At 42.7% G+C, this 22877-nt stretch overlaps 1 protein-coding gene across 4 annotated transcripts in view; it reads right to left on the bottom strand.

Moving 5' to 3' along the window:
* Nucleotides 1-874: 874 nt before the first annotated feature.
* PRKAR1B (protein kinase cAMP-dependent type I regulatory subunit beta) overlaps nucleotides 875-22877 on the bottom strand; it is a 100823-nt gene continuing 78820 nt past the window's right edge. For all 4 annotated transcript variants that reach the window (XM_027803937.2, XM_055708726.1, XM_055708727.1 and 1 more), the window contains exons 9-11: nucleotides 21052-21173; nucleotides 3726-3807; nucleotides 875-3301 (exon numbers count right to left, since the gene is read on the bottom strand). In XM_027803937.2, the coding sequence (XP_027659738.1) occupies nucleotides 3129-3301; nucleotides 3726-3807; nucleotides 21052-21173 (377 nt within the window). In that variant the 3' untranslated portion in view covers nucleotides 875-3128. The remainder of the gene's footprint in view (nucleotides 3302-3725; nucleotides 3808-21051; nucleotides 21174-22877) is intronic.

The following is a 22877-nucleotide window of genomic DNA, read 5'->3' as shown; positions in this document are numbered from 1 at the left end:
GGCCATGGCTCCAGCACTGCAGCAAGCTTGGACCACGACACAGCCACTTAGGTGGCCACCAGAGCTCTTGTGGGTATGGCAGTAGCACAGCGTTTCAGGAGGCGCTGAATGCCTCCTGCTCACCCGGCAGCCCTGCTCTCCGGTGCCTTGACCACCCACCCTGATGCATGAGCTACAGGCGGTGCCTTCGGAGGCTCTGCCTTCTCCAAGAAGTTTGTCCTCGATGTAGTTCTTGGCCAGCCCATTGCATGAACACGAGCCACCAGTTACACCTGGCGCAGCAGCGCAGTTACAGCCCCAGTGCCAGCAAGGGCTTTGTGCTTCAGTCCCAGGGCAGGCGCCCGGCCAGCAGCTGAGGGGAGGAACGGCTGGGACGCTGGGGCACGGTGCTACCGGGGGGAAAGATGCTCCACTGGTACTGGAGAAGGAGCGAGCCTGTTCTTCCCAAGTCCTCCCACCGGCTGTACCCCAGACGCAGCAGCAGCCCCTGGCTCTGAAGCCCTGCAGAGGGTCCCTACGACCAGCCAGCCAGCTCACACATGGCGTGTGCCACCTGTGCCTAACGCCTGGCCAAACTCTCATCTAACCACCACCACAAAGGTCCAAGAGACACCTTGAACCCCTGTTTCTTTACACAGACATATATGGTCACATTTAAGCAGAAGAAATTTTTTTCTTCATGCTAGTCCTCTAGAAAACCAGTTTGGTTTCCATGACTATATATAGCACAGGGATTCTTGGTCTATTTTTTGTCCCCTTTGCATCTGATTATTTTCAGTAGAGTTCAAACTTTTTATGATATGCAGATTTTAACTAGCACATGACTTCTATTCATACACACTTCCATTATTAATAAACCGACAATGGCCACATATAATGTAGAAGAATTTTATTCATACCGTAACCCTGTCTCATCGTTCACTGCAAATATTACAATTACCTTTAAAATGTCATTGAATATAATTTGTTCCACTTAAAGCACAGGAATCCTGGTGTTAAACAGTTACACTTCTCTTGAGATTGCTTATAACAGAACCATAATTAAAATGTATTTTCCATGAGCTGTAAAGGTTTAAAGCAAAGAATTTGGGGGGGGGGGGGGGTGTGCTAGAGTAACTTCTGAAAACTGAGGCTAATACTTGGTGTTCAACAAGAAATGCACTTTGCATATGATGCGAAACACGTTTTTTTACCCATATAACAGAAATGCAGTAGGTAAAAGAACATACATGAGTGACTGGTAACCTTCAAAAAATATTTCTTTTAAAAATTGCACGAAAGAATACAAAAACAGTGAAGGAAATCAACAGTTTTGCAAATGCATATACATTTAGCTATACATGTATAATGGGGGTCTGCCTATATAAATGTATGTGATAAAAACTGCGAGGCTGAAAAATGAGAATGGTCGTATTTAATACCACATGCAAGAAGCATAACATAATCATCATAAATAGTAGCAACGAATATACACTGACAGGGCCACTGAAAATATGCTGAAATAAATTAAGCACCTTGAAGCGATGAGTCTGAAGTCAAGTAGCAGTTAGCTCTGTAAAAACCACGGTGGGTGGCTATTGGGCCCTCTTGGTGGGAGTCAACAGGAAAGTCCCAAGTTAATTTTTCTTAATTCCAAAGAAGAAAGCACATTGTATTACTCAGTAGGAGTAATTTTAGCCATGATCTTCACCAGCACCTCTGGTTTCAAAAGGGAGGCTGCTGCCTTATTTCACTGCATAACCTTTGGCATGTGAAAAGCACAGAAAGTTCCTATTTCCCCAGAAGAATGTTATCATAAAGGAGAAGGAGAGTTTTGCCACAACCGAAAAGCAGGCGGTGCTATCTGGGGTAGCGGAGATGCAGACCTGTGCTGCTGTTAGCAAGGACAAGTTTTCCTTCGAAGGAAAAGCTTTGCAAAGAAGAACCTAAATGATCCCACCCTGGAGGGCTGCGCAGCAGGGTAAGGTCTGGATCTGCAAAGAGCTCCGTGTGAGAGGAGACCCGTGTCCAGGCAGAGCAGCAGCGACTGCCAGCAAGGCTGCACGCCCCTGCGGGGATCTGGCCTCTCGGAGCCTCCTGCAAGGTCCTGGTGCTTCCTCTCCTGTGATACCTGACTTCGGCAGGACAGGCAGCATTCTGAAGCACATATTTGGCTTTCATAAAATCCTATAAAATCCTAAAATTTAGTCATATACTAGAAGAAAGGCATTTGAATTTGATTAAGTGGACCTTATTAAAAACACAGTGCTGTCATTGCCCCTGAAGTACACCTGGCAGCACCTCTCCAGCACTCATACGATACTCAGGGAAGTGGCCGAGGACACTCTGCTGCAGATAAATAAGTTTTGAAGCTGCTTAATTCAGCAGAGAAGTTCCCATTGGACTTTTAAGGGATCTAATGCAAACCCTCATTTAAAAAAAGCTGAGGACAAATAACTTAGGTCCTAAAGGCTCCGTTTGAATTCTTACAAAACATTGTCCCTTGACCTCTTCACCCAGAAGACTGGAGCAGGCTGTTTGGCTTAGCATATCCTACAAAGCAGACCTGAAAGGTCTTGCAACACGGAGGAATATGGCCCCTATATCTAAGCCACAAACAAAATGACTCAAAAGCTCGACTTTTCCTTGGCCTCCTGGAATGATCAAAACCTTCCTCCACCTTCCTGTTAAGCTGCGTGGCTGTCACTCACCCCGTGGGATTTCAGAGACCTCCAGCCCACAACCAGTGAAAAGCCTTTAAAAAGTAGCAGGCAGAGGAACATCGCTTGGTCGAAGAAGTCTGACAAAAGGTGAGTAAGACCAGCTTTAAAGATAATGAGGGAAGTAGAAATTTGTGTGTATTTTAAATAGTTAAACCCACAGTTTTAAGCTACGTGATCCAACAATAGGTAAAAATCTTGCCTGCAAGCCAGGAGCCTAATCTTCCCTAAAGCTAGTCTTATCCAAACAGTTGTCTTCCTACTTACATGATACATGAGATTTGAACTGACATCCACTACATGACATAAACAGAAAAAATACGCATAAAATGCACACTTTTTTTTTTTTTCTTCATAAAGCTATGGAGCTGCACAGAGCAAATTTAAGTGCACAAGGTCACACAAAGGCAGCTTTCCAGAAGGAATCATTTAGACGGTGAGTGAAATGAAACTGTTGTATCTCTGAATGTTTCTCTTGAGGATTTCGGAACAGGGACCGAGCACTCGTTCGAAGCGGGGCCGATCCAGCTTTACGCACTTCAGGGGTCCGCGTGCCACCACCGTGGCAGCCCGGGGCCGATTGAGCAGTAACGCTATCTCACCTGGAAGCAGGGATAAATACACCGTCATCCCCCCCCGCCTCTTTTTCGGAGGGTGCATATTCTAGCCACCATCCAGTTGCTTTGGTTGTAGAACATCTCCCTTTATATAGCTCTTGATAGACATTTTACATAATTCTGTTGACAGTACAAATGCATTACACATGCATAATGCATGCGTGCAAAATGCCTTTGAAAACAGATGCTTTCAGACTGTTTTGCCGATTCTGGATCTGTCTCCTGTCAGCTACAGTGGTGTAAACCAAGGAATGGTTTCAGCTTCACTGGAATCTCTCAGTATCGCTGAAAGCAGCGGCTGACCTGCGCATAACCCCTCTCATGTAAAAGAGTCGAACGCTAATTAAAACAATAACTACGACTCCATGGGCCTGTCTTTCTGAATCATACTTAAGCTGAATTTTCTTACCAAAATAATCTGAGGGACCAAGTCTTCCAACTTCGACGTACTCCTCGTTGTCAGACCGGCGCTGCAGAACAGAAGCTGTGCCCTGGGAAGAGAAGCGCAGAGGGTCAGGTGGCTTTGCTTAAACCTGTTACGCATGGGAAAGTATCGAGCCTTTGGTGCCCCTTTTGCCTGTCACACTCCTTCAGTTCTGCTGTGAGACAGGCAACAATTTCAGTCAATTCCTCATCTATAAATGAATGGAATTACAAAATTTTAAAAAATCCATCAGTATGGCAAAGGATTTCTTTCTTATGAATTGTTTGGATGCAGACAGATTCAGCTCACACAGAAGAGAAGAGGAACAGGACAGAACTCAGGAACTCCCGTTTAACCAGTGCACATCATGCTGTGCAAATGTACACTTTAATGTAATTTAAAAATATGTTCTGGGTGGATGCAGAACCTTACAAGAGACATAGAAAAGATTTACATTAAAAGGAATAAAAAGGCAATTTTCCCAGTCACAATCTTGGAACACGATTTTGTAAGACAGCAACTAGAGTCTATTCCTTACTGGATCTATTGCTGAGATGGTTGGGAAAGGCAGTTTTTAATGCTTGTTGCAACAAAAGCAGTGATTTTTTTTTTAGTGGCTTTGCCCGCTTGTGGCCTGTAGTGATCTGGACACCTGCGAGTCAGTCGCTGGAGAGATGGAATGTGTCTTGTCTCCACTACCCTTAATAACTGCTGTACTTGACACGTGCTAATACATGTCAAAACTCAGTTACAGTCTATTTAAACCTTCAAAGAGGTTTTACATGCAGAAATATTCGAACCTGGAGGAAATCTTAAATTACTGTGGCACAAAGCTTTTGTAGAAGAATAGAGAAGGTATCTGCTTTTCTGGAAAAAATTACAGTAACATATGAAACTACCTTCTGAGTCCAAACCAAAAGCATAGGGAAAGGCAAATGTTAACATACTTTGATTTTCACTGAAATTAAAAAGATTTTTAAAAGCCAAGGTTTTTAAATAGACTGGGGAGCCATTTTTTGACAGTGCAGTTGAACAGCACTGATGTTTTGATGTTGTTTTTTAAGATTTTCAGCTTGCAAAGTAATCTGTGAGGGCTGATCCTGCCCCAGCCAGGACAGGGAAGGGGAGGCAGCACAGTGATGTGGATGGACTATGCTCAGAAGATTGATGCCAGTTACTGGAAAATACCAGAGCCCTCACTCCGCAGTTGAACACCCAAGTCTTGCATCGCTTGGCTTGTCGGCACTGTTGGTGCCTGCAGCCAGCTGCAGGACCCCCCCACCCTGGAGCAGAAGCCTCCCTCCAGTGCAGAGTACTCAGTGCAGATTCACTGGCTGCAAACACCCTGCAGCTTCCTTCCACCAGCAGAAACTTGTGTGCCTCCAGGTGTGGTGGGGGTGCTTGAGGAGCCACCCAGCACCCTGAAACACCTTGGCTTCCATGCAGTTAAAGGCACTCAGCACCCTGCAGAACCAGCCCTTCACCTTTCCACTGCACATAAATACACCCTATAGCATCACAAACATCGCCATTGAATTGCAAATTGGAACAGCAATGTAAGGCTGCTTCAGGTCTGGCTTTTACTTTTCTAGGACCTGGGGGCCCAGGAACAACCAAGAGTGGTCCAATAGCCACTGCTCTGTAGCCAATGATCATAATTTGCTTTCTTCTGAACAAGCACACAACTAAGCTGCTGTAATACTGTTGTATTGCAACATGTCCTATTTCATAACAGGGTTATTTTTAAGCCCATACACTTTACAAATTGCTGGGCCGCTCTCTAGGTTAACTTATGTGCTACATAAATGAAGAGGTAAATCTTATTTCTTCTGTCAAGTTTCCAGCAAAAATTCCTTATCCTTGATAGAACTGAATTGTCCCGCCAGAGCTGATGTTTTTCAAGATCTTCCAGTAAATCTGCAAGGGCATGAACAGGCAAAGATAGTGTAATGAGTTTTGTTATTCACACTTGCTGCAGGTTTTCAGACCCAACATACACTCATAAGCAGCATTCTCGGAAATACCCCACACAGGGAATAACGCGTGTATCAACCTCTCTCTTGCCAAACTTCAGATCAGGTGCAGCTCACTAAATTGATGCTGTTCTTATTGCCTGCGCAGCGTCGATAGATTCAGCTTCAGAAGCTCTTCCAGCCCCTGTCCTCCTCTCTGTCCCCATATGGAGCCTGGCAAAAACCTAACCCCTTGACCCAAATAGCTGTCTGCAATCCATGTCTCCAGTCTCTTTCCCAAAACTATTTTTTAAAAAAAACCCTTTTATTACAGATGTCTTATTACACAAAACAAAAAAAAAAAAATATCCCCAAAGTAATCATACTGGCCACTCAGGTCAAATGAAGAAAGGACTCAATTCCCCACTGCCCACCTCGAGCGTGTTGCCGTAAAGGTAATCACAACATCAAGCGATATTGCTTTCATCTCCCCAAGGATCAGCTTTTATTGTGGCTAATATTTTTTTGACAGGGTCCACATGATACAGGACTCCAATAAGCCGGTCTTCTGAAGCAATTTCTTCCACTGTTCCACTACAGTCGGCTTTTTTAATCCAAGAAACACCATGATATCTGTTGGAGGAGGACAGATGTGTCTGGCCTCCACAATAAACACTTGGCTTGGCAGGATAAAGCAATGCATATTCCAGATACATATTTTTCCACTCTTGTTTTAACAGTCATATAGGCTCTTCCCGTTGCCCAGTGAGAACAGGTCTATCATGGAGCAAAAGAAGTTTCCTGAAACCCTGACAGCCAGCACCCAGATCTAAGATCTGATTACACCGCGTGGCCTCTTGTTGCACCAGCCACCAGCTCCAGAAGTACATCCTGGAGCATTGTCAGAGTGACCTTCACGGGAAGACTGTCCACACCGTCAAACAAAGAAGGCGCATTTATAATTATCTATCCATATCACCTTCACTGCATGTGTCTTATCTCTGGAATCAACGCTGTTCTGGCTGTATTAGAGGAAGAGTCCAATTGTAGATGACCAGTGTAACCAGGGCAAAAATAACATAGAAATAAAATAACAGAGAATAAAATACTACAGAAACAATCCTTCATTACCCACATCCGTAATGACGTTGTCATACTAAATAAATTTGGTGCTGATCACTACCCTTGCTCCCATCACAGGTTTCATGGCTGTATTTTACTTATCAAATCTTTTCGACACAGTTGTTGAGCTTTCTATCTGTCTTGCACTTCAGCAAACCCCACCTCCTATAAATGATACAACTGAATAAATCTCCTGAGCCCTGTCCTGGGAGGTACGGGCATTATCTAGCAAGGATTCAAGGTGCTTATCGCTGTCACTCCCAAAAGCATTTGGTCTCGGTGGGAATGATTTCCCCTTAAACGGCACACAAACCTTGACAAGATCAGTCCCTCTGAAATAAATTGCACGATCCTAGATTTGCAGGGACAGGCTCTTTAGTGCTGCTCAATTTTAAATACTGTCTTGTACACTGATAGCCATTTCAGCCCCCCACCCCACCAAGCAAACCCTGCAGAGCACAGGCTCAAAGGCTGTCAAGATGTTTGACGCCATTTAATAAATCAGCACTTTGTGATGATATTAAACCGAAGGCAGACAGGCATGCCTTTCTGCTAGCAGACACTTGGGAGTGAAATTATGATCTTTGGTGGTTCCAGGAATATTCCCTTTCAGTAACTGGGGAGTGCCTGCATTCCCAAGAACCAATATCATTAACCTTCTCTCCTCTCCTCCAAGTAAATACGGGCATCTTATTGCAAAAACAACAAGAGTAGCAGTTCCAAAAGCACTGTGCCATCACCACCTCTCTGCCACCCTCACCCCACGCACCTGCTCACTCCCTCTGTCACTACTGTCATGGTGCTGAGAGTATTTATTTGACTCCTTCAAATGCATCAGCAGTTTGTTTTGTAAAAATTTATGGCTTAGATAGGGCACCATAATTTAAGATATGAAAAATAAATTAAGGTTTATAATCCATGAGCTCCCATCGTCTCCAAAGTAATGAGATTTTGATAGATGTTTCACTTTTAAACTATCGGACCACATGGATGAGTAAGACATCCTACAGCATAAAGACAGTGACCCATGTGGATCAACACTGAGATTTCCCAGGCCTTATCCTGCATGTACTTACAAGCACTAATTGCTTCAGGAGCCCTAATTTATACTAAGTATGAATCCTACAGCCAGCAGTTGGCCTAAGTAGCCTGGCTACAGAAGACAAGTGTTCATGATGCCAAAACCTGATATCCTGCATTTACTCCTCCGCTGCAGCTCAGCAGGCTGGATGGGATCATTCCTGGGCAGCACAAGGCAAAATGTGGAGGACAGTGATGTGTCTGTGTTACCTCTGGGTGGGACAGGCTGTGCAGTACGGTCCTTCACCAGAGGCAGTGGGTGGGAAGGGAAATTCAGCACAGTTTTTGAAACCTTTTTAGTTTAAAAGTCGATCTGGTTGATGTTTTGGTCTTGCTGGTCTAACCTCCCATTTTAAAGATATAGCAATCAGTAAAAAATACAGTGAGGCTCCACCTGCAATAAAGGACATATTTATCATTACTGAAACAAATACTGAATATTTGTTCTACCATGTGTATGCAACATCAGTGTCTATATCCTTCCAATACACTACGTGTACAGAATAGATTTCTGCTTTTAAAAGAAAAGAATCTTAATTTTCATAAGCAGGAAGACACTATTTCTATTTTCATTCTTACTTCATCCTTCTTTACTTACTGTTTTTTTAAAGAAAAGCATGGAAGACAGTTTTTCTTCCCATGCCCTCAAAACATTACATTTTTATCCTAGTTTTGAGCTTAAAAAGTTTTTCTAGCCTATTTTGTTTTCCTCTTCCCCATCCACTAGAAAAGAGCAGTGCAGCCTATAGAATTAGAGATGGAAAAGGTCAGGCTGATCCATCTGCTGTTGCTATTAACTCTATCAGTTGCTATTATGAACGTACCTTTGCGCTTTCTCGCTTTGTTAATCCGCACACTCTATAATTCACACGTTCAAAGGTAAGCCTTCCCTCACTCCACTCATACAAGCCCTCATTATATGTCACTATTAAATCTTCGCAAAGTTACTACAAAAGATGAAGGAAGAGGCTGTGAAGTGGTATAAACTGCTCCTGTTCACACAGCGAAGCAGATGGGACTGGATGGAAGCTATAGCAGATCTGAAATGAATTAAAAAATCTTTCACACAGTATGGATCTGGGAGTATTTTATTTAATTGCAGGCAAGACAAGGTTTGTAGGAGTAATACCTTTTATTAGACCAACGAGCATAGCTAGAAAAGGGAGAACAGCTTTCAGGCACACATGCCTTTCTTCAAGATGCTGTTTCTCCAGAGATACCTAATAAAATACACCATTCACCTACCTACAAATGCCCTGGGGAACGTTCTTACACTATGATAGCTACAACCATAATAAGTTGCACCTGATTTAATCATATCTGCCTGCTTACTGGTTCACACGTGATTAAATCATTCACAGAGCATCTCCAGATCATTACCTTAATTTAAGGAGAGCCAAAAGCTACAGCTCCTGCTGCTACAAAACTCCTGGAAATAGTGATTGCCTGCTGAATCTGCGAGACCTGCTATGATCTGTCAGCTAATGTTTCACTCTCCAATTAAAAAAGTTATCATTTAAATCAGTTGGTTGTCTGATGTGAAACTTCAAACAACTTTGGCCCGGTTTGGCAAACTTTACTTTTATGGCTCTCGTTTATGACGCACCTGTTGTAATGACTGTGGGGTGGGTTGCAGGGGGCTACAGGAACAGACCCCACGTTTGCACCGACTGGAAAAGTGGTGGTTGTTTGGTTTGTTTATCACTAGCAAGTTTATCTCCTTCCTGCATCCATTAGGGTTCACTACAGATTACAGTGCAAGACAATGCCCGAGCTAATGAGCTACTGAGAGCTTTCGGAAACAAATGTACACCATTTTACACATTCCATTTTTTAACTTGGTTGTGACTCTGGAAATCGTGAGTGCTGCTCATTTCAGTGCATTTTCAGAAAGCCAGCACCTTGGGAGTATCATTAGGTTTAATAATATAACGTCAAATGAGCTCAAAATGCAACATTAATGTAACGACATGTGCACCATGACACCTATACAAGCTCCTTGAGAGGGATCAATGCTGCAAAAAGGGCCTTTATACTGCAACAACCACAGTCTCAATGTATATGATTATCATTACGTTGTCACGATAACATTAATGCATCATATTCTTATTGGTCATAATTCTCAACAATACTCATGCACACTGCAATCTAGCAAAGATGGGAGGCGAACATCACTGCCCTGCTGGCACGGATCCCATACATTAGCTCTACAGCCACGCTTGATTATCAAACAATCTGCAGTTTGCCCTGTGCACCGGCTATATCACACCTGCATACGACTACTGTATGTATGACTAAATTTCCACCCCTTCTGCTTAGGCACACTTATATTAGGTTAGGAATAACATCCAGAGGCAAGAGAGAGGAACAAAGCTGTCTAGAGCAGTCACCAGAATAGCCACAAACATAAAGGTACTTTTAAAAATGACAATCAATCATAAACCGAGTGTAGCTCAGAACAGCAGAAACAACTGAGCCACAGGGCATTTCCTAGGGATATACGAGAGGCCAGGGTTAAGGCCCAGACATGACTACACCCAGCCCATCATTAATCACCAGGAAACGCCTTTGTCTTGATCGTTCAGTATTTAAAATTGTAGATGTTTGACACGGGAAGACCTTTTCAATCGTTTTGTTCATCCTCCCATTGCAGTATCTCAGACAACCTTCCCCTTCAGTGCTTCTTTGATACAGTCTGCATTAAACCTGTGCTGTAGCTATGTAACCCCCTTGAATTAAAATAAATGTTTAATATTTTACTATTATTATTTAATTAATCAAATTTTTGTTTTCTGTTTTATCTATGAATTTATTATTAATTATAATAATTTATTATTAGATGGAAGAAGACAAGATTCAGGCCGAGAGAGACCAGTCAACATAGCCAAAAGCCAAAAGAAGCAGAATATACTGTACCAACTGCCATTCGCTTCATGCATGGAGACTCCTGAAGTACTTAGGTGAAATAAAGTGGGTTTTGCACAAAGAATAAAAGAATAAAAAATTGGGATTTTGGGGTTTTTTTAGCCTTTTCTGTTGAAAGGCTTTTCAGAATGAAGCCATGAAGTTTTATAGTCTTCTGACTTCAAAATGCTGCCCTTGAGCCACAGCAGCACAGCTAACATCAGGCTAGATCATGCAGGTGTCCAACAGAGGCACGTCCATGTGTTGAGGGACTCAAGACTTCACCGACAGTCACCACCATCCCTCACCACAGGCGGAGAGACACTGCAGTGGCCTCTGTGCTCCCAGCCTTGGTGCCACAGTAGTCCCAAGCTTCTCTTCCATACCACCCAGCTGCCAACTAGGACTGGGAAGCCCGGGAGCAAGGGGATGGTGACAGAGGGATACGGATACCAGCTCTGAGCCACGGGAGGAGCCCCTTGCCTGGGCGTGATCCTCCTTGGCTAGTTGTCCTGGCTCCATGCCTAGAAAGCTGGGAAGCAGTTGCACCACAGCCCAGCTTTTGGGGTCCCTCTGCATTTTTATCTTTACTCCATTCTAGGATTTTGGTTGTCCCTTTTATTACACCTTCAGTCCACCTGTCGCAGGGGTGATGAAAAGCAGATCCACTCAGTAAAGGTGGGCTCAGATGCTGGGTTTTAATGAATCATCTCAGTGATACTTGGCCTTGACTAATCAGTAGCTTCTGTGGGAAAACAACTGAATTAATATTCATCCCAGTGCCAGATTTTAAAGACCGTCTGTGCCAAACGCTGTGGATTATTGGCAACAAGACACTGTTTTCCTCCCTCAGACATGTCAGCGTACAAAGCAATAAAAGTCACAAAGGAAAAAAAATGTTGCATTTTAGAGATTCTTTCTTTCTACAAAGCTAGCCATTATCTTGACTCTCTCTGAAGCCAGGAAACATCCACTGAGTCAACATAAAAGTGACTCTGTAATGGGTTATTCATCAACTGTTCATATTTGTGACTGACCTGACAGGGCTCATCTCCTGGAAGCAGACAGTGCGGAGCGCTACCACCTACAGCCGGGGCAGGGTTGAATGTACGGGAGAGAAAACAAGAAAACAGTGCTGCACCTCCCTCACCCTGCCCGCAGAATCCTTTCTGGTGAAAATCGTTTTTAGCTGTTAATGTTGTTTTACGGCCCAATTACTCCTACCACCATCTGCTTCTTTGTGAAAACATTCTGTAGATGCTGAAGTAACCAGACCAAGCAAAAAGCTGAGACAGACATCGTCATTAAAGTCTCGTAACTAATGCTGTGACCAGGGCTGGGCGAGCAGCTGTGGCCAGCTAGGGCAACAGCTTCTGAGCAAAAAATAAAACTTGGAGCAAAGTGGGGGAAGAAGAGAAGAGAGTTTATCACGGAGATCAGGAAAATCCCCCGTGGAAACCTCTCCTTAAGTCCTTTCAGTTGGTGAGTCTTATGTATTCAAAGGACCAGATTCTGAAATTGAGAAGCAAAAATCTCATGAGCCCAAAGCTGCCTCTTCCTGGGGCACACTGTGGACAGCCTCGCATGCTCCCCGAAATCCACGCTACACAGCTGATGAATGAGCCCTAAGGGGTCTATTCTTCCCACAAATCTGCAGTCACCTCAGCAGTATCTGCAGAGGAGGGACAAAAGCCATCTCAGGAAGGGACAGCTTTAACACGGTCCAGAGAAAGTGATGAACTCCAGCAGGGATTAGGAAATTCTCCATTCTTCTTCCACTAGGTTAGACACTGCTGTATTTCAGGTCTTGTTTATATTGCAGTATTTTTGCTTAAAGACAGAGAAGCACTCCTCATGACAGAGCTCCTAGCTCCTAAGACTGCAGATGCCTGTAATTTCAGTTTAGATTTAACGTGCCTCAGGCCATAAAGTTCTTGGTCACGTTGACTAAGTGCTTTGAATCAGGGCTTGTGAGCTCAGTCTTCAATGCCAAAAGAGCTTATAAGGATCCTGAGAACCTCCTGAAGACCTTGAGGGGTAAACAGCCTGTGCTGCTCTCCTTACTCGCAGAGAGGTGTTTTGTTACCTGGGAACCCCCGCTGCTTTTGGAGACTTCCCCAGTAGGAAGGCACTACTGGATAAGACTAAAGAGAGAAGAGTCAAAGCATCAACCATTCCTTAAAGCCAGTATTAGCTACGTAGAAAGTCACAGGCTGTTTAGAACACAGAGAAAATCTAGCACTGATTTTTATGAAAATTCAACTGGAGCACGTATATATTAAGAATGAAACTGCCAATTACTAACTTCGGGTTTTACTTCTCTGCGTGCCAAACAATCTCCCGGTTTTCCACATATCCTATAGTGGTAAAAGGCCAGGGCGTGTCTGTATTTCCAGCATAAACTTCAATTTTATGGGTTTACAAATCAGATGTTTTAAATTACAGCTGAATGAGACTGAAGACTCCTACACAAGTTGTCATGTCAAAAGTGAACTGGGGAAACATTCATACACATATTTTTTTTTTGCGCTGGGTATAGCATGTGCAAAAGAGAGGTTATGAAAACTACTTTTAAGCCTTTGAGAATGGTACGGCTACACTGCATCCTCCCGGTGGTTTTGCTTCAAGACCTAAGTTTACCAGCGTCCCAGTGACAGAGTAACATGGCAGGTCCTGCATGTACCTCATGATACTGGCATAAGCGATGTTCTCAGTCCCAGTGACCTGGAAGACCACTAGATCGCTCCTCAGCTGACATTTTAGCCCTCTGGGACTGCTGATAGCATCATTCCTGGGATGGCTTTTATTTTACAGCTAAAGATCAGCAGCTCCAGAGCTACTTTCCAAGAGAAGACAAATCCTTTGAACTATGTAGCCAAAGACATTGCAAATGTTCCTTTAGCCAGTAAATAATCCTAGATTTTTATTATTTGCCAACCTTTGATTTATGGAAGACTTTTATAGAAAAACAAGGGAAGAAATAAGCCAATTTCTGTTAGCAATACAAAGTGCCAAGTAACTTCCACATAACCTGCAGTAGAAAATAATACCCATCATTTTTTGGGTGGTAAAATTGAACATAAAGCAAGCAGGATGGTCAGTCGATGTGTTAGCCTGGGATGCTGGCCATGGGGTTAACACTGCTTCCCTGCCTTAGACCTTCTGTGAAGGGCCAGACCTTCAAGGTGTCTAATTCCCATTAGTTGTTTTCAGCAGGAATGAAGAACTACTCGATTCTTGTGCCTGTGCTTCAGACCATCCCACTGCACCACACAGGTGTAGTGATGATAAACCCCATGAAGTTCATGAGATGTTCATGTAAGACAGACAAGTAGCTGGTTAAAAGCTTATATATATTATATACCAGAGTCACTATGACTCTTAAAATTATTTGGGCATACCACATGGATGTGCCAATCCAGGTGAGATTTTTTTCCGTAACAAACTATTGGCTGGGCTCATTGCTTTTACATCATTTTCCTGTGCATCAGACTGTTTTTTTAAAAAAAGCTTCATTTTCATACTACAAAAGCTAGCTGATCTTAATGGTCTTGGAGGAAGATGATGCAAGAGGACTTAATTCTGATTGTGGACTCAAGATTGAGTCATGACTGGGTTTGACAGTATTTTTTTAACCGTACATTTTTAAACTATTATACATTATTCTCCAGTCTCTTGGTTCATAGCAACTCACAGAATTTACATACAGTTGTCCTGGTTTCTGCCACAAATGAGGAACAAAATCTGCAAAGTTCTAAAATAGACTAGAAATATTGACTAATCTTAACAATTTCACAAAATTGTTAAGAAAATGCTCCATTCCACATCACTTCTGAGGTTTCAGATTTTGCAGAATTTACCATAGGTGACAGCATTGCGGTGGTTATTAGTGGGGCTGGAGAAAAGAGTTGGAAGGAAGGGCCAAAAGCTGCAGACACTGACATGTCCTCCATGGCTGGTGGGAAGAAGAAGGGGAGCAGCCAGTTGGTTCCTATGAAACACTGCCCCTTTCTGACAGAGGAGAGAGAAGGATACGCTCAAGACTGCGTGTATATAGATACTGCATGTATATATGCAGCCTGATCCAATGCCCACGGGAGTCAAAGTTAAACTGAGTTTAACAAGAGCTGGACTAAGCTGATGTTTAATGCCCTTTGACACAGCAAAACACTTCACCTCCATCCCCAGTCAGGATGGGACCCAATCACAGACCTACCTTCCAGTCTCTGACGTCAGCTGGCCATTAAAAATGCCACCCTGAGCACAGATGAACATTGAGGCATGGCCAACGGAAACGCTATTGCTCCAGCACAACTAGGTGATATCAAGAAAACTGAACGCACCTTTCCTGTAAGAGTTCCATGAGAAATTATGTGTCTGCAGTTAAAAACAAGGAAAGCTAAAAACGAGCCCTTGGTGATGGCTGGCTCTGTTTATTCGGCATATTTTGTTTATTAGGTACATTAGGAGTCGCTGTAGACTGCCTTTGACAAACATTTTCGGTATCAACAAAACCCCGGTAACACCAAGCAGTTCGGATTGTAGCCTTTGAAACTCCTTTTCTAGACAACATTCATCTTCCTAATTAATAATTAATCACACTGTGTTTTTAAAGAGATTATCAGGTGTGATAGCAGAGTGTGCCTAAGGCAGTGACTTCATTAACTATACGGAAGAGGTTTACTTTGTAGTTCTCCTGCCTGTTGCAGGGGTAGGTGCCAAAGGGGTCTCTCTTAGGTTAGAAAGTCAAAGAGCAACAATTTGGAGCAGGAAACAATTGTGCTATTATTTTTCTTTTTTTCTGTTACTTCTTAAGGAGCTTTTAAATCATAAATCTTCAGATGCTTGTTGTGCAATTGAAGACTCAAGTCGACTTTTCCTACAAAAAGGCCCAATTCTATGAAGAACGGAGCGCCCTTCCGAGTTACACCGAGGACCTTCCTCTGTTGGTGCACGTTGCCATGGTAGGAAGAGTTTACAAACACTGTTCCACCTAACAAGGCTTTGAACTGCATTTGTATAGAGACGCTCCATAGCGTGCCAAGAGTGTCAGCAGGGCTGGAAACACTGATTTCACCTACAGGACAGTATCTCAAGTACACTCTCAGCAAGAACTCGCAGCGGATCCTGCCCAGACCGGAGCCAGTTTGTGGCCCTGACTTGAAATGTCAACAGCAGCAAGAAAGCTAGCAGCCCCCTGAGGATTACAAGACTGTTTTCAATGTGATCAGCAAGAACAGCGCCGGACAAATAATCATTATCAAGTCATTTCATTCATTTCTGTCAATGAGGCAGCTCTATGCATTAATTTTGGAAGGATTTCTGCATCATCAATGAATTTTCTTCTCTTTATTTGTCAGTTTTACTAGTCCTATCGCCTGGTTTCAGTACTGACGGATACTTTCTGTCTTTTCCCATTAAGCTTTTGCTCACTTTCATGGAGCGTCATTAGGATTATTCCCACTGATAGAAAAGCAGGGAGGGTAACATTCTGCCCACAGACTGGACTGATAATACAGATGAGACTGAAAATCAGATGCCCTGACTGCCTCCTCTCTAGCCAGCAGGATAACAACAGAGAACACAAATCCCCAGATTTTTTGTGCTTTACACAAAGGAGTTGCAGAGGAGGGTGCAACTACCCCCTTGTAACTTAGCACTAATCTGTGATTAAATATACTAAATTTTAAAGTTAAACCCAAAAGTCTAATGTAAAACTACTTGGCATAATGGGTCCATTTCTCCTTGAATTTTCTCCTGTGAATTATCTTCTATTATTAGGTCTTTTATTTTTAGGCTGCTGCATGCTATTGCTGGGCAGCTCGACCAGCTATTAATTGGAAATGTTTTACTTCTTGTGCAGTTTTATTTCTCTGCTGTCTGCACCACTTAAACCAAGCCGTCCTCCGAGGGGATGACAGGCTGCGGAGAGCACATTTAAAGGACAGTTACAAGCTGTGCTCTTCGGGTGCAGTGTGGCACTATTATAAACCTTTTGCTGTTCTCTCCTCCTACACCTGCGTACGTTTGCGTCTATGCATGCATTTTTCTTAAGCCATGTCAAACTTTATGGAGTATTAGGGCCATATGGCAGCAGTTCAGCAAGCTCTCAGTATGCAACTGAGATTAAAACACTCCCTGAGCACAGTCAGCGGAGTCCCGTGACAATATCTGTGTGCCGTATACGGTGCTCGGTCATGGAAAGTAGATCCAAATGATCTGACATGGGGAGGGGTGGGAGCTGGAAGACCCAGCAGGGCACTTCACGGCTGCAGGTCCCTGCATTTTTGGCAGCTGCATTACAGGCTTCGAGGTACTGCGCCACCCAGCCAAGCTGGCAGCTGAACTTAAGAAGTGGTACATGATCATAACCGCTATTTTTAATACTATTGTCACTACCTTTCTCAGTAACCTAGACAACAGCAAAACCTCATTTCTTTCCAGTTTCAGAGCACTACTCCACTAGTCTGAACTACTGTTTCAGCTGAAGTCAGTGGCAAAGCACGAGTTGGGAATAAAATCAGCCCCCATTCAACTTCAACTGGCATTTCATTTAAAGGGTCTTCACATTTGCTGGGATATTTAACTCTGCAAAGCTCACATGCCTTTGCAAGCTACCACTTTAAAATGCTAGCTAAAAATATTTGCGTTATCTGAAGTCAGATGAATAAACCCTCCCTACTGCTGGGTACACAGTGTGGCAGTGTACAGTACAACTGCAAATTTATTTGTTAGAAACTGTACATCTGTTATGATTCACGCTTGCCAAAATATAATTCTTTATGGCAACAATTGTTTCATGGTGCTTACAGTTTTTCACCTCTGTGCCAGGAATCTCATATGGGATAATTCCATGACCTTGGAATCCAGCAGATACATTCCACATCTGTCTGGTCTGGGAAAGCCCAAGTTTGTTGTGTGAAAACCATAGTGGGAAAATAAGACCTGGAAATATCTGAAAAGACAGAAACTGTAGGGCTGCTTCTTTTTTTCTTTTTTTTCAACACCAGTTTCAAGTCCAGTAAATCAATCTCATTGTAGTGGTTACTTTGCTTTTGTAAGCAGACATTCACTTCTGATCCTATCTTCAAATTAAGGAATATGGTATAAAAATTAAAATAATTCTATCTCTGGAAAAAATCACAGCCTTTAAATTAATGAATATTAAAACTAAATCTTGTTGAAGGCTGCTTAAGATTTAGATGAAAAAGCACCCAACCCACTGCAAGTAAACATCTTACAAGTGCCTGTGCAGATTTAAGATGGCAGAAAACCTGTAGCTGTCCTGGAATCTCAGGGTAATACTTTTCTCATTACACTTTTTAACAAAAAATGAACCCTAAACAGCTTTGTGAGCAGTGAACTTAAAATTATCTGATTTCCTGTGACTCTTCCCTGTGCACATTTTCTATTATTCTAATAATTTGGCTGAGCTCCTGCTGCAGCCTTGCTCTCCATGGGGCACTGTAGCATTTTCATGCATACAGCCTGCACCTCAAATAACCTGCACCCTTCTACGATTTCTGCAACGCTGGAGACGAGATGGTAGACAGAAAGCCATGAAAGAAAGGTTACACTAAGAAAAACAGAGAAAAGGTGAATGTGCTTGCTTGACAGAAGGAGGAGACTAAATATTCTCGTCCATACTAACCAGTTTAAAGCAAGAATTGCTGTTCTGATCATTACCGAGGCTGGAAGTCTCCCTTTCAAAAGGGATTAATGGTTGCTCTTCAGTCTGTGAATCTTGAAGGTGCCAATTCCCTCACAACCTATGTCCTTCTGCAGGACCAATATACTCAAAAGATGGTATCCCAAAGGGATGTCACAGGGGAAGGCAGCATTGCAGGCTAACCAGAAAAGAACGATTAATTTATGAAGTTCGTACAAAACTGTACTTGCAACTTAAAATCCTCGTGTGAGTCCTGGGTGTCTTAGAGAAACTTTTATGATAGGAGTGACAAGATCCTACTTGGAACCAGTATTGGTGGTGCTGGTGCACCAAAGCTTTGTAAATTGATAACTGGTTGGTCTAAGGCATGCCATGGATGACCGTGGCTTAAAATAAATGAGTATCTTGCCCAAAAACTGTGTGGCAAATTTAGCTTTGTACTACTGGACGTGCTGCGCTCCAAAGGAGACTGCATTCCGGTGATATATGAAATGGTTTCTGCATATAAAGCAGCCAAACAAATTGGCTGCATTTCTAGTGTTTTGGATTATAAGGCCACAAACATCTAAAAACATACGAAAGAAGCTAATGGCTTTTCAACATACTGTGACAACAAACCAGCCAAAACTACTTTCAACCAGTTTGTAGAATAATGTGTTCCTGGCTGCTCGCATCGACTCTCCTGCAAAAAAGTTTAACATCAAAGATGTAAACTCCTGAGAACTCAGGTTTAAAATACGAAGCTTAAACTATGTGTGAGCAGGCAGAAATACTACTGCAGCACAAGAAACAGTTGATACTGGATGTTCATTCTTTAATGTAGAAAAATACAGGCAATTTCTAAAGTGTGAAACTATGTTAGATTTATAGCAGAAGGGTGAGGCGAGCAGATAGTTTATGATTATGCAGTATGTAGTGTTAATACTTTTCTACCCATTCAAGTCTTAACAGCTGTTCCATCAAGAAGGGGAAAAGAAAGGCCCTTGGTAATTCTTAAGCAAGCTGCCAATTTTCCACATGGGATTCGACGGCTAAGAAAATTAGGTTTTCGTAGTCTCACGCTGCAAGGAAGAACAGCACACCTAATAACACTAGTAGAAATAAAATTCCACATTTCCTAATTTTTTCTTATATACTAAATATCTTGTTGACAAAAAAAAATCCTATCTAATAACTAGTCCCTTTTATTCTGACACTGTTATTTTGAAGGGGCACTGCTCATCACATATTTGAAGTTCCTTACCTGTCTAAGTGTGTGACGTACAGGTGCAGTTATTTGCATTGACAATTTTGCGAGCATCAGAAGGAAAACGATGTTCATAAATCAAATATGTATTTCCAAGACACAAGAGGAAAGAATGACGAAATTTTAAGTATCAGATATTGATTATGAACCAAATTCTGGCTGCCTTGAATAGAGGCACCTCTCAAAAAATCTACAGATAAGGACCAAGCAAAGAAAAACCTGTTGGCCTCTAAGCCATCCAGAATGGGAGCTGTACAAGCTCTTTATCACCAGAGTGGGGCAGGGTCTTTCCTCCTAAACCACATGACAGCACAGCAGCCTGATGGAGCCAGAGATGTAGTCTGTGTACATACAACTGGATCCCAAGGCAAGACAATGATACCAGCTCCCTTACACCATCTGACCCACCCTCTCTCACAGTGAGGGATTCAGATCACCTCCTAGCTCCTGTGCCACCGCTGCCTCGTTGCTGGTCATGTAATACTTGGCCTGGCATATGCTCTTGAACTGTCACCACAGAGCCATATTTTGGTCATTCCTGGTCTATATATTTGTGTATGCCCACTCATAGCTGGTAGTGAAAAGGTCCTACTTCAATACAAATACAACCATTTCCTAATGCTGTCTCATTATTCGTAGTCTGAGACTCTCCAATACCTTTTTATAACTTTTTATATCACAGCAGCTAGGTATTTGTATGAGACACCAAGGATCTAAATATTTATCTCAGAGACGAGGGAAAAAACCCTGTCAGCATCTGTTTGCAGAAGTGGGATGTTGGAACTGAAGTGTCAGATAATCTCCCAAAAAGATGTCAGCATTTTCAGCTGCCTGACAGATCTGTCTGCCTGTGTGACAGTAAACAAGAAAATGGCTCAGCCATTTGGACTGAGTTTAAGGCAAAACAAAGAACAAATTATCCATTTTCAGATCAGGTCTCCTGCTCCAGTTTACAGATTTTCGTTTCTGATCTCCGAAGTAAGTCCCTTTGGGAACAATGATCAATGCACTGTGTGGCTGGCCAGCCTGGCTGAAGTATTGGCAATTTGGAACAAGAAAAATCTCATGTAGAAAACAAACCTTCAAACAGTAAAGGCACTAGACACACCTCAAAATTCCTCTGACTCTTCAATTTACTGGAAATCAGGGATCGTCCCACTTAAGACATTTCCATGGAACTGGTGTCTGAGTTCATTTGAATTGTGAGCAATTCTCCTGATTTGAGTGGGCTTAGTTTGGATTTATGCTGAAGAAGAGATTTAACTGAACCCGATTTCCTTTAATACAAAGTCTTGATCTTTACCAGGAAATGACAGCTTATCAAGATGCCAATCTTACCTCTGTAATAATGAAGAAGTCATCACCAGGCTCTCCCTGCACAACAATTTTTTCTCCATCTTCAAACTGGACAGGTTCCAGGGCATCAGCCACTGTCAGCCGCTCCCATTTGTCCAAGGACTCTAAAATATTGAAGATCATAAAGCTTTATTATAAAAAGACTCTAACTTTGGCTGAAGATTCGTATCTAAACTGACAGCTCGGTTATGCCTGGTTCTGTTATACAAGAAACATTTCTTTCATCCAGGCACTTTGCATGAACCTCCAGTTGGGAAACATGAATGTATTTATTGTGTCTTACACACTTTAGCAATCACCCAGATACTAATCTTAAAAGTTGGGCACAAAAAAAGTTGGCTCTGGTTCCCTATGCCTGCGATCTGATCTGTGCTGCCCTGATGCTGCAGCAGATTGGAGCAGCCTAGGAGCTGTTTGGAGACACCAGCGATACGGGAGCACAGAGATTCTCTACCACATCCCACACCAGATGTCAGAACAAGTCCTACTGTCTTTTCATCAGTTGCTCTCAGCCAGTTCCTGATGGGCTGCTAGATAATGCAATGCAAAAATGCCAGTCTAGAAGATGACTCTTCCCCTGTGGGTGACACCACACACCACTGACGCTAACAGCAGGACCCAGGTAGCATGGGTGGCGGTGAGAGCAGAGGCTCAGTACAGTGATTTGAAGTGGCACCCCTGCTTCATTTGCCAGCGGGACGGTTTACAGAGTGGTTTTCTTTTCATTCCCCCGCTCAGAGAGAGAAATTATAAAACTTCCATGTAAACGACAATAAGAAAAAAATTACCAGTGTATTTTATGAGTAATAGAGCTAATACAGCCTGCTTCCTGTGGCCGGGTGGCCTGACCACCCACCTCCGCTGCCACAAATCCCCTGTGACACCTAGACGGCAAATTTGGGACAGCCTGCACAGCGGCTTAGCCAGGGCTGCTGGCTGTCCCACTGCCTTGCTCCTCCTGCATTCACAAGGGATGAATTTTACCTGTCCTGCCTCGGGGAGGGGAGGGGTGCCAACCTGTGTCTCTCTCCTCTGTCCCTTTACATGAGAATTCAGGACAATGACTTGTACTTGGACTTCTCTACTTTTATCAGGTTTGACTGAAAGAAGTGACAGGTTTAAAAGTTATTAAAAGAAACAGATAATACAATGATATAACCTTCACTGCCTTAAAAATCTGGGCTAAAATCCATGTACTAGAGCTCTGCTGATTCTTACTTATTATGAATTATTGAACTAATAGAAGTCAAGACATGGCTTCTGACACCAGGATTAGATCTGGGCTGTTCTCCAGACTCTGGTTTCCCATTTTGTTCAAAATATTGCTTAGAAGTACTGTGTGAGGTTGAGAGTTGTTCCTTAAAAGTTAAAAAGCCTTCTGGCTGAGCTCAGAAGTGCACAAGGAGTCTGATAACAAAACCAGATCAAAGTAATCAATGCACCAAAGGTAAGTTTTGAGTAGCCTGCCACCCGTATGTATTCATGTTTTTACTCCACTTTGTGTTGCAGTTTGGGAAATAATTATTTCTAATATTTTCCCCACATATGCACTCTCCCGGTGTACCTGGTGTATTTGTGACCTTTATTGCCGAAGCATTAATATTAAAGACCGAGCCCATATCGTCAATGCAACATTCAAAAAGTGCTCCATTTGACTAAAAAAAAGCTTAAAACTCTTTCATACAGACTAGAGCAGGTTTTATCTTTTTTTAGAAAAAAACAACTCAGTAATTAACAATGAAAAGAGTCTCTTGAAACAACTTCTTCAGCAGCTTTATGAAAAATTCAAAGCTAATTCTGTCTCTAGT

This window comes from Falco cherrug, chromosome 4 (assembly GCF_023634085.1).
Source record: "Falco cherrug isolate bFalChe1 chromosome 4, bFalChe1.pri, whole genome shotgun sequence".
In the NCBI taxonomy this organism is placed as follows: domain Eukaryota; kingdom Metazoa; phylum Chordata; class Aves; order Falconiformes; family Falconidae; genus Falco; species Falco cherrug.
This window is presented reverse-complemented; position numbering and strand designations above follow the sequence as displayed.